Genomic DNA, 12355 nt, shown 5'->3' on the forward strand with positions numbered 1-12355 from the left:
ACCCCCCCTAAAAACTGCTTTGTAAAAGTCAACCCCCCCCCCCCCGAATTCCACCGCCCCCCCCCCTCCCCGTAAAAAACGAATGCTCCCTAACATATAGAGAAATTGAAAGCATAAAGACCGCACCTTGTTGCTGGTGTCCTTGAGTAGTGAATACACGTAAAGCAGGACTACTATATCCCGCCGTTGTGTGAGTGTCTGCGCAAACAGATTAACATAATACGACTCGCATTGTCAATGATGTCCCTCTTTCATTTCACACACATTAAAAAGAAGAGACTTGAAAAGAAGCGCATACGTAAACTCAAAAGAAGAGAGTTGAAAAGCAGTTAGCTGAATGGACTACATTATGACACATACGAACACAGTTCGATGCTTTGTGCTGCCTTATTTCACCCAGTAATTATATATCAGCTATTATCACATAGCGGATACACAAAACTTTCAATTTTGACGCGTAGGAAGCTCATTATCATATTCTAGTTATTATGAAACTGTATTCAGCTACACAAATGTATCGTTACTGATAATTACAATTTCATCAGTTTTCTGTTTTTCGTGCATGTTTTCTGGAAGACGTATATATATATTACAGCTATTGTCAAAGCTTATATATGATAGGTTTTGAAGTCAAAGGCCATTGGTCAAAAAATATTATGCAGATTGACAAGAAAATAAAATTTACAAATCTGTACGTCCCTGATCAGAAGTTACTGGTTTTTTTTTTGCAATATTTTCGTATGTCGGTGGTTATGAAAATATGGTGGAATATATTGACGTTTGAATTTTAAAAAATACACCAAGAGAAAATAACATCTCGTTTGACGGGCACTGAGCACAGATATGTTCACCCATGTCACAACCAGATTGCAACACCTTCATTACGGTGAAATGCATCTCGGATTTAGAAGTCATCAAATGTGTACCAGTCATAGATCATGATGGGAGATTTGGGAATAAAATTGATGGGAATCAAGCTTTTGAACGAGGGTGCCCTCTAGAGGTTCATTGTTCTGGTTATGGTTTAAAAAAAGTATATGACAAAAGCGAATATATATATATATATATATATATATATATATATATATATATATATATATATATATATATATATATATATATATATATATATATATATATGGATATGCGATGCAAACAGGGGGGGGGGGGGTGTGGAGGAGCTTTGTGTTTAATTTATAGATGACCCACAACCCTATGACCGAGTGGAATAAAACTATGCAAACAATCAAATGGTCCCAAAACTCTATCAACTAATCTTTGAAAGTTGTCATTCTTTAGGGTCGGGAAATGAAAGGGAGGGGGAGGGGATCAGAGGGGTAGGTTAGCACTCCTGAATTGATTATGTTGTGTTATGACGTGCTTCAAATACCACGTGTGCCTAGTTTGCAATAGTGTACAAAAGACACAGTTTGATAGGATGCTGCTATGTCACCTGAAGTTGAGAATCATAACTATCAAAAGCCTGTATACATTGTAGGTGGCTCGAACAAAATACCAATTGACACCGATATAAATCAAACTGTGTGGGCTTTGATGAACTGCTGTATTTCAGTCATGTACATGTACAATGGATAATGAATAAAACAGAAGAAAGGCCCGGTACATGTATGATGATAGGCAAACACAAAGAAATGTAAAAAAAAGAAAACGGAAAAGAAAATTAACAGCTAGGTTATATAAATATCCGAACTCCTACGCATCAATGGCGGCTACTTTTGCCCTATCACAGAGTTTACATCACACATTCACTACTTTTTTAAAATGCATATTTAACAATAACATACATGGTGTAAATAATAATTAGTTTATTGATAAAATAGACTTGACTTAATTCTGAAACATATTCCGGTAAATTACGATTATGTACAATTCCACCAAACGCTAGTGTAGCGTATATATACAAAGTCAGTACAGTTGGTAGTTGTAGTTGGTATGTCAACCAGCGACCAGTGTGTTCCTTTATCTTCCAAAGAATTGTTCTTTTTATACAGATATTTTCCCGAACAGAAATAGTAATTCATATTTGCATTGTTTATAAATAAGACATTTATCTTCAGTATTTGAATAGCACAATTTACAACAAAATCCAATATGGCCCAATTGAAGGCAGCACTACCCTAGTTTTTGTTACCCTGCCTCTTGCCGTTGAGGGCATAACCCCCCCCCCCCCCCCCCCCACGCAGCAGAGTCTGGGAAAGTACAAGCAACATGGTCGCTGACAAAATCTGGGACAGGCACTGATTGGATAAAAATGATTCTGAATTTTTATTTTCATGAACTCTATGTATATTTAACAGAAATCAATGTATAAACGTTTTGAAAACCAATTTTGTCATCAGGAGATAAATCAAAATAAACTGAGCTGGAGTTGCTAAATCACCATGTGGTTCTACTACAGAGGTCATGTTATGGGTTAGCTCTCCGTGCAGCCATATTGTAACAATCGGCGACATTGTTTTTTTACCCAGACTCTGCTGGGGGATTTGATAAACAATTCAATAACTGAAATTGTTATAAAAAGAATTTATAAAAAATATTGACAAAATTACAAGAATGGTGATTTGAAAGCATAAACTATTGTGCATTATTACTAATGGGATTTAAATCTGTAATAGTTGTAACTGGAGCACTAACTAACAAAACACTTCCAATAAAGTTCTTGTTACAGCACGTGCAGCTTCAAGGTGAGAACTATTTGATTGGGGGGGGGGGAAAGAAAATTTGTCTGCAGGTGAAGGTGGAAAATATTTTTTTTTATCCTGTAATGGCTCGAGAAAAAAATTGTTCCAACAGACAGTAGTAAAAAAATATTGCAATGTAGTGAAAACAGCAAAATTTGAGAATCCGATTCTCTAATTTTCTCTGGAGGCGCGCCACTTAAGTTGGCGCTAATATTTTCAATATTTTTGAGCAAGCCCTATATATGTTACTCCCCAGATCAGTCAGCTCCTCATGGATTTTTGTACCAAACGTTATCTGTTGGATATAAAATTTAAATAGCAGGAGCATGGATTGTAAACTGCTACTTATTGTTACTTACACAGAACAAGTTAGTAGTGAACCAGTGTAGGTTTAATTATGAACGTCATGTTACGAAATTGATAAACGAGAAAATAAATTTCCATTGCTTCTGCATATGGAAAAAATAATTTGATGCAGGACTGACAATAGGAAATAAAATTTTCTGTCACGGTGATGGGAAAAGAAATAACTGTCACACCCACTTCCTCCACACCCCCTCAGAAATCAAATGGTTCTCCCTTACCTCCTTTTATCTGCGATTATATTTGGTACTACATGGTAGTATATATGGTTGGATCTTAAGTATTGATTTCCAAATTTAACGTATGTCATTACAACGTTAAACATAAACTAATGATTAACAGCATTTTGGTGATGTCACAAAGTTTAAATTCCCTTTACGTATGTGGACATATAAAAGCATGGTATAAATGATCACTAAATATACGACTATGATAGAGTTTGATATTCATAACATTTTTTTCTAAAATATACAAAAAAAAATCAAGTATTTTAGTTCATAATATTTGATACATTGCAGTGTCATTTAATGTTCACAGCAATTGGGACAATGCTATTTAATGTTAACAGCAATCAGGTTAATGGTATTTAATGTTAACAGCAATTGGGGTCTATGTTATTAAATGTTAGCAATCAGGTCCGTGTCATTTAATGTTAACAGCAATTGGGGGTTATGTTATTAAATGTTAACAGCAATCAGACCAATGTTTTTTTAAGTTAGCATCAATCAGGCCAATATTATTTACTGTTAGCAATCAGGCCCGTGTTATTTAATGTTAACAACAACTAGACCAATGCTTTTAAATGTTAACAGCAATCAGGCTAATGTTATTAAATGTTAACAGCAATTGGGCTAATATTATTAAATGTTAACAGCAATTGGGCTAATGTTATTAAATGTTAACAGCAATTGGGCCAATGTTATTAAATGTTAACAGCAATCAGGCTAATGTTATTTAATGTTAACAGCGATTGGGCCAATGTTATTAAATGTTAACAGCAATCAGGCTAATGTTATTTAATGTTAACAGCACTTCAGCCAATGCTATCAAATGTTAACAGCAATCAGGCTAATGTTATTCAGCAATCGGGCCGATATCATTTAGACCTAAACTTCAAGAAATTAGTATCAAGTAGAAAACCGTCACTTGATTTGCAATGGAAAACTGTATGTTAATTATTTATATATGACGAAGGGTCAGCTGGGTTAGATTTATTTATTTTTCAATTTCGTCATAGTCGTGTTTGTCTTCATCCATGGAACCAGACTGATCCCCATTTGCATAGCTTTCATTAACCTGGGAATCGTCACCAGTGGTAGTATTCCTTTGAAGGCCAGTGTAGATGTGTTGGTTTCTAACACCAGTCAATTCTGTATAATTATCATCTGTTTCTCCAGGCACTGTTAACGAAACAAATGTCAGACTTAGTATTTTGCGAGGTCATATATGTTAAGCAAATGCTTTGTTTGGAATAAAACATTGTCAATTTTCGAACTGATTTAATGAATTACGTGTTGCATTACACAAACATGATGAAGAGAGGATGACATCAAGCTACAAGGGTCATGAAGTTGATATTTGAAAAACACATAAATATGCTTGATATAGAGTTTTCTTATTTAATAAGCGTATGGGCATCGTTACATTACCATTCTCCGCCGTGGTTTTCATTTTCCTCCTATATTTCAGAGAGAGAGAGAGAGAGAGAGAGAGAGAGAGAGAGAGAGAGAGAGAGAGAGAGAGAGAGAGAGAGAGAGAGAGAGAGAGAGAGAGAGAGAGAGAGAGAGAGAGAGAGAGAGAGAGAGAGAGAGAGAGAGAGAGAGAGAGAGTATTAGTTATATAACATTTGTGGATCACGTCTGTTATAAATTACTAAACTGCAACAAATGTTTTGAAAATTAAGATGTCTACGGTTGTCAGATAACATGCCGAGGGAAAACAATAACTATAACTACAATAAATACTGAATACAGTTTACTTAATTGCAAAACCCTCATTTTTTTAAAATGTGAAGAACACTCACCTCACGACGATCACAATCACGACGATAATCACTATCACCAAAATAAGGAGAAGAACCAAAACAACCACTGTTACTATGACGACAGTATTTCCAGGCGATGAACCTTTTGATTTCAATTAAACAGAATTAAGCAATGTATTCTGAGTCAAAATGACTTTGGTAAGGCAACTGATATTTATAGATTTATATGGTAGCGAAGTGATATTGTGACATTTCCACGTACTTTACTTTGGCGAAAACAGGGGCAGCATTGTGACGTACGTAACTTTGCGATCACTGATGATGTCAGTGCTCTCAAAACCGACACAACAAAATTAACATTAAGTCAAAGCTGATCTTTCATTTCATAAATTACTGAAAGATTATTCCGTTCCAACATTTTTTGTTGCTAACAAGGAAGACGTCTTTACATTCACGACATATGGTTTCGATGGCTAGAGAAGGCAGTGTGTATATACATTAACAATCTTGTAAAGCCTAAAGGAAATAAAATGCCTGGTTCCGGGTACCCGACCCCACCTAGTTTTTCTCACCTACCCTAAAATATTGTCACATATTCAAGAAAAAAAAATTGTGAAAACTCTGAAGTTTCTCAAGAAATATTGGATGCGGAAACTGATATCAACTTATAAAGACAATATAAAACTGTTCTTCCAATCTGTAATGGCTGTACATCTGATGAGAAGAAACTAATAAAACAGAATCCATACGGAAAACAACGAAAAATGTAAATACCTGAACCAGACACTCGCATATGAAAAAAAAATATATGAAACAATAAAATAAAAACTCTACCTATCCCACCTATTTTACAATTGAGTATAATCGGAACAACACAGTTTTTGTTTGTTGGGCCTAAGTTATTTCATTCAAGTTATTTATGTATCATATTGATTGTTCAAATCTACTGACCTTCCTTTTGCGATGTTCAGAATTGGCCAAAAAAAACCCCAAACAATTCGTAATATATTCAACAAAGGACATGGACCTACCCCCTTCCAATGTACGGTGACTAACAACATCTGAGAATTCACTTTCTGCAGTAGTACCATCTGTATCCTTAGTGTTTGCAGTCACCTGTATGTCATATACTGTGTCAGCTTCTAAACCATCAACCACAAGATGTGTAACTGGACCAGAAGCTGGAGGAAAGAAAAACAATATCGCAAAGAATAACTTTATACCTATTCTATCAAAACTCCAATCTGTAATGACAGTAGGTTTACAGTTTTATATTGTCTTTATAAGTTGATATCAGTTCCCGCATACATTATTTCTTGAGAAACTTCAGAGTTTTAACAAAGTATCGTCAATAGTCCGGGAGACTTGTTGATAATAAAATAAAATACAGAAAGGTTCCTTGACAATTTATTGCAATACTATGGTGAACTAATTGTCTTTCATTAGGTAATGAATGCTGATCCATATTCCTATTAACTAAAGAAAATAATGAGCATAGGACTTACTGCGTATCGACGTAGAATAGTCCGATTCATCTTTTGATTTGTAATAGACATTGTAGGATTCTAGCACACCCACGACACGTGTTGGTTCCATCCATGTGACATTCAGTTTAGTGGCAGATACTGCTTCTATGACAACCATTCTTGGAGGACCAGTTCCTACAGATTAAGGGAAGGTCCGAAAATTAAGATACTCTCGATCACCATGGTCATGACCCCGAGCGGACGGAGTGCTACGTCTAGCTGAATTTTAATTAAGAATTGTATTAAAGACAGGCAGACAGGAACTTGACGTTTTTATCGATTGAAACAAGTTGTTATCAACATTGCAACATGGAAAATAGAATTGGTTCTCTCTTGTCAGAGATTGTAGCAATAAATTAATGTAGTATATGCAGTGTACTTACTGCTCTCTCATTTTGCCATCCTTTGCTAATAAAGTATTTGTTGAGAACATTGCATGAAAACACCGGGGTGACATTGCATGAACACTGGGGGGTCATATAACATGGATACACAGAGGGTCATATTACACGAATACACTGGGGTCACACTACATGAATACACTTGGGGTAACATTTCATAAATGATTATACACTGAGGGACATATCGCATGTATACATTGGGGTCATATTGCATGAATACACTGAAGGTCATATCACCTGGATACACTGGGGGCATATTACATGAATACACTGGGGGGGGGGTCACATTATATAAATACACTGGGGTCATATTACATGAATACACTGGGGGGGGGGTCACATTATATAAATACACTGGGGTCATATTACATGAATACATTGGAGTTACATCACATGAATACACGGGGGGGGGGGTCACATTATATAAATACACTGGGGTCATATTACATGAATACACTGGGGGGGGGGTCGCATTATATAAATACACTGGGGTCATATTACATGAATACATTGGAGTTACATCACATGAATACACTGGGGGGGGTCACATTATATAAATACACTGGGGTCATATTACATGAATTCATTGGAGTTACATCACATGTATACACTGGGGTCATATTACATGAATACATTGGAGTTACATCACATGAATACACTGGGGGACACATTATATAAATACACTGGGGTCATATTACATGAATACACTGGTGGTCACATTACATGAATACACTTCGGTCATATCACATGAATACACTTGGGGTCATATTACATGAATACACTGGGGGCCACATTACATGAATACACTGGGGTCATATAAAATGAATACACTGCGGGCGCGGGACATATCACATGAATACACTGGGGCATATTACACTGAAGGCCATATCACATGAATACACTGGGATCACATTACATGAATACACTGAATGTCATATCACATGAATACATTGGAGGTCATATTACATGAATGCACTGGGGCATATTACACTGAAGGCCATATCACATGGATACATTTGGGGCATATCACATGAAGACACTTGGGATCACATTACATGAATACACTGGGGTCATATTACATGAATTCACTGAATGTCATATCACATGAATACACTGGGGTTGCATTACATGAATAAACTGGGGGTCACATTACATTAATACACTGGGGGGTCATACCACATTAATACATTGGGGTCAAATTACATGAATACATTGGGGTCACATTACATGAATACACTTAGAGTCATATTACATAAATACATTGGAGGTCACAGTGTATAAATTGGAGGTCACCAGAAAATTACAGCACTCATAAGGAAACTCGAGTCTCATCCTTGTACCAGGTTAGTGCAGCAATGGATTTACCATGTCCAACGCAATCAAAGACAACAGTCTGGGTTAATGGTGTATTTTGGTCCATAGGTTCTTCTGATATTGTTGCTGGTACTACATGCAAATAAACATTGGAAGACAGGAAATAACAATTCAGTAAATAATGCTGAAACACTTCATAATTTATGGTATTTTTGAGCACAGGAAAAAAACATATTGATAAATTATGATACTGACACCTAAAGAAGGCAACCTTGGAAGATGCATTTAATTTAAATATACACAAATCAATTGCTTTACTCAAGTAGTTTATATTATTTCAAAGGTCTGCCTTAACTATTAACTGCTCAAATATTAAATGTGACATATTTATCAGTCAGGTTCCACACCTTTTTAACTACTTGGCATTTATGTTTAATTTGTGAAATGATATTGCTAAGGTACATGAACAGAACTGACACTTTTTTGTACAATATATTTACTTTAGTACATGTATGACACATACATACCTCTAATACATCAGTAAACATTGAATTGTACAATATTTTCAATTATGGTTGCATCATACTTTGATAAGAAACATCCAAATATATATACAGGCACAGGATGATGGTAAAGACGGTGAGAATGACATTCTGCATGTACAAATATCAATGTTGCATAATTTGATACTACAATTGTCAAGTCATGCACGCCTTGTACATACACATTTCTGATGAGAAAACATTGCTACTTTGATACTTTGATATTCACAGTCTCATAGTTTTTGTATTGTAATTAAATCGCTTATTATATGTCTTGAACGTTTATAATGGGTTGTAAAGACAAACATAGTGGTTTACCTTGTACATCAATACTGATACTTGCAGAGCTAATAATAACTTGAGTGTCAGTTGCATCACCTGTAGTTGCACTGCATACGTAAACACCACTATCACTGATGGGATCAGGATTAATTCTTGTTAATGTTACACCACTATCTGTTGGTGTTGCAGTATCTGGTAAAACCTGGCCATCTAGACTCCATTCTACTGTTGCATCATTACTTGGTAGATTAACAGTACAGTCTAGTTGTAAGTCTGTTGTGTTGATTAATAGAAGCGGACTCTGTTGAACCAATGATACTGACAGTTGTCCTGTAAAACAAAAGCAAGAAAAACACTGCATGGTATGTTGCATATACATAAATGATAATTTACTCCTTTATGTACTATGTATACATGTTAATGCATTTATGGGTACTAGCAAATGTACTTCCACCTATCACCGTTTTCGCTTGAGGGCGTCTCTCATTTTATGGCCACAGTACAGTTTGCATTTAGATTGTTTTCGACCTTTTTGACTTGTTTGAACTTGAAGTAATGTAAAAGATACAAATGTATCGGTGTAATGATGATAAATCAATTATGCTGTACCTACATGCTCTATCATTGTGTATATTACCTACCAACAACATTCTCAGTACTCCAAGATCCATCAACGTTACATGTGATGGTAACTGAATCTGTCCCATCTATAGTATGATAACCTGAATCACATGTATATGTACACTGGGTATTTTCCACTTGTGATGTGGTACATGTAGTTGTTACTGTACCATATAATGTAGGCAGAGTATTACAGACACCTAGAAATTAAAGAAATCAGTATTGGTATACATTTATATTCACATTTTTATACAGCAGTTGCAAAATTGATATACATATCAAACTATTCTAACCTTTGGCTTATTGCAACCTTTAGACCTATAGATAATGAACAAGGTTATTCCTTGTAGGGTAAGCTTAATGAATACACATAATTACATAAGTCATGGATTTTTTAAATGCCACTTTCAAAATTAAAACTTGAAATATCAATACTCATAAAAAAACATTTGAAAATGATTTATGTTGTTTTCTTTTCTTCAAGATTTTAAGCTTAATAGTTATAACTATCATGTACATGTAGATGTTAAGATGAAGACCAACCCACCTTGAGTTAACCGAATAATTATGAGCACAACTAAACATAAAGCACATATTGAGTTAACCATGTTGTGTTCCATGACCGTTGAAATAAGAACAAAACCTACGTACACCCATAGCAAATGTATAGCTTTTAAAACCTAGGTATGATTTTTTAAAACGGGGTAGGGTAATTGTGGTGTCTCAACAGAAGCTTTTTTTGCCAAAGCTATGTAATTTTTGGTGAGGTCTGCAAACTATGTATAAAAGAAAGAACTGCCTCAAAGCAGATTTTCCCTTTTCGCGCCAAATCCCATGAAAACATAAACATAAACATATGACTAATATAATTGACAGTAAACATTTCTGATTTTTGGCTGTGCATCATCGTTTCCTTGTCATATCAGTTTTGAAACTATGTTAGTTTAAAGACATTTTATAAGTAGACTTTCTAAATACGAAGACAATTGTTAGTCACCGTGTTCATTTTCAAAATCACAGGTGAGTAAATACGTTCAAGTGAATGACCAATGAATTCGAACTGTATGTATATGTATATGTATAGATCAGTGATAACCGAATTGTATCGTTGCCATCCTCGATCGTCATGTTATGGTTCCCTTTCACTTTTGTTTTGGCAATGAAAAAGGCATGACAATCTCCCTGTCTCAGAATTATATTCAAGAAAGAAGATCTCAGTGGCATGCGTTTATGAACTCAATTTACATATTGCGAGACCCACTAGCCTCGAATGGACGCCATAACATCGATCGAATGCAATCTACTTTCGACCCTTTGTGAACAATACAGACGTAAACAAACACACTTCGTTACATTTTGCACATCTAATTTCTTTCAAATCCAGAAGAAATATTCACAAGCCCTACACGAAAAGTGCGAGTGCGATCAATGTGAATTTCGGTGGTCCTAATAGCCTTTATAAGACAGGTATTTACTGAGTTTTGTACGACGTTTTAACTTCCGTGTAAATAAAGTTTAGTAGGCCTACGTACGATATTACAAAGAATGCATCGTATATCGCTTTTCTTATCTGTAAGGACTCTTACAACACACCTTGGACATTCAGGGTACCGTCGACATTTCACATATACTCGTGATTATAGTTGGTGTAACTGAGACATTAATAAAGAACTGTGTCCAGGTTGATATCTATCTTCACTTACCTTAAGTTGCAACACAGGTAATAGTCACAGGAAGGAAACACTCCAAAGGGCACGCAAGGTCACAGCTCTACATACTAGTAGTAATAGGGGAAAGTGAACAGCGCCATCGCTTGACGAAACTGTAATAACTCTATGACGTATGTCTAAAAGTAGCGTTTTTCTACGGGACTTACCAGTATGCAGTATTCGCCATATACAGAGGGTAAAGATGGGTAAAACGTATGTGAAAGGGGCACAAGCTGAACATGAATTTATATTTTTTTTATATAATTTGCAAACTGACTGAAAACAAACCTAGGGCGTCACGTGTATACTCCCTTTGCGTGAGACCACTTGTCCGGATAATATAACATGCTATGCTGTGTAGCATGACAGAATGGATCACTTAAAATGTATAATGTACCAATGGGGGGGGGGGGAGATGTTACTCTACAGGACACGGTAACACAAACAGCTCTGTAGCACATGACTCTCTCTCTCTCTCTCTCTCTCTCTCTCTCTCTCTCTCTCTCTCTCTCTCTCTCTCTCTCTCTCTCTATGGACTTGTATACATCAAAGGATGCATCAGTTTCCTTTCACGTAAAATCTTGTTTTCTGTACGTGTAATTAGATAATTAAGCTCTTATGTACGCACGAATGACTATCACCGATAAGAAATAGCGGATGTGTTGAATGAACGTTATCCTCCTTGGAAAAATCATGATCGACATACATACTAAAACACCTATTTCAAATCTGAGAGGCGATAAAGCAATGTATTTAATGTTAGTATTCGTTCAGACATTTATTTTTTACAGAAAAAAAATACAAACCGGGACAAAGGTAAGTTTATACATAACTACATGCTAGGCAATTGTTGAAATAGTTTAAATTTCCTTCCTCACTGCAGACACATGATCCTACATATTCAATACACT

The 12355-nt window shown here is 35.6% G+C and overlaps 2 protein-coding genes across 5 annotated transcripts; both read right to left on the bottom strand.

The window, feature by feature from the left end:
* Positions 1-1848: 1848 nt before the first annotated feature.
* LOC144436212 (uncharacterized) lies at positions 1849-8394 on the bottom strand. Of its 4 annotated transcripts, none has more exons than XM_078124938.1 (6): positions 8270-8394; positions 6555-6710; positions 6081-6230; positions 5089-5191; positions 4715-4743; positions 1849-4465 (listed from the first exon to the last, which is right to left on the bottom strand). In XM_078124938.1, the coding sequence occupies exons 2-6, from the start codon at positions 6691-6693 to the stop codon at positions 4281-4283; spliced, it is 606 nt and encodes a 201-aa protein (XP_077981064.1). In that variant the 5' UTR covers positions 6694-6710; positions 8270-8394; the 3' UTR covers positions 1849-4280. The 4 variants fall into 4 exon arrangements, with proteins under 4 accessions (XP_077981064.1, XP_077981067.1, XP_077981065.1 ...); XM_078124941.1 differs by having other exon boundaries at positions 8317-8351; XM_078124939.1 differs by having other exon boundaries at positions 8237-8343.
* LOC144436831 (uncharacterized) lies at positions 7507-10343 on the bottom strand. Its single transcript, XM_078125690.1, has 4 exons — positions 10283-10343; positions 9756-9935; positions 9151-9444; positions 7507-8422 (listed from the first exon to the last, which is right to left on the bottom strand). The coding sequence occupies exons 1-4, from the start codon at positions 10341-10343 to the stop codon at positions 8286-8288; spliced, it is 672 nt and encodes a 223-aa protein (XP_077981816.1). The 3' UTR covers positions 7507-8285.
* Positions 10344-12355: the final 2012 nt, after the last annotated feature.

Source organism: Glandiceps talaboti, chromosome 6 (genome assembly GCF_964340395.1).
Source record: "Glandiceps talaboti chromosome 6, keGlaTala1.1, whole genome shotgun sequence".
Taxonomy (NCBI): domain Eukaryota; kingdom Metazoa; phylum Hemichordata; class Enteropneusta; family Spengelidae; genus Glandiceps; species Glandiceps talaboti.

Excerpts from the sequence above, each read along its gene's own strand:
- LOC144436212 (XM_078124938.1), bottom strand. The coding sequence starts at position 6,693 with ATGGTTGTCATAGAAGCAGTATCTGCCACTAAACTGAATGTCACATGG. Across the intron at positions 4,744-5,088 it reads GTGATTGTGATCGTCGTGAG|GAGGAAAATGAAAACCACGG; the intron begins GTGAGTGTTCTT and ends TCTGAAATATAG. Across the intron at positions 4,466-4,714 it reads GAAAACCACGGCGGAGAATG|TGCCTGGAGAAACAGATGAT; the intron begins GTAATGTAACGA and ends TTTCGTTAACAG.
- LOC144436831 (XM_078125690.1), bottom strand. The coding sequence starts at position 10,343 with ATGGTTAACTCAATATGTGCTTTATGTTTAGTTGTGCTCATAATTATT. Across the intron at positions 9,936-10,282 it reads AATTATTCGGTTAACTCAAG|GTGTCTGTAATACTCTGCCT; the intron begins GTGGGTTGGTCT and ends TTTAATTTCTAG. Across the intron at positions 8,423-9,150 it reads TATCAGTATTGATGTACAAG|TACCAGCAACAATATCAGAA; the intron begins GTAAACCACTAT and ends ATTTGCATGTAG.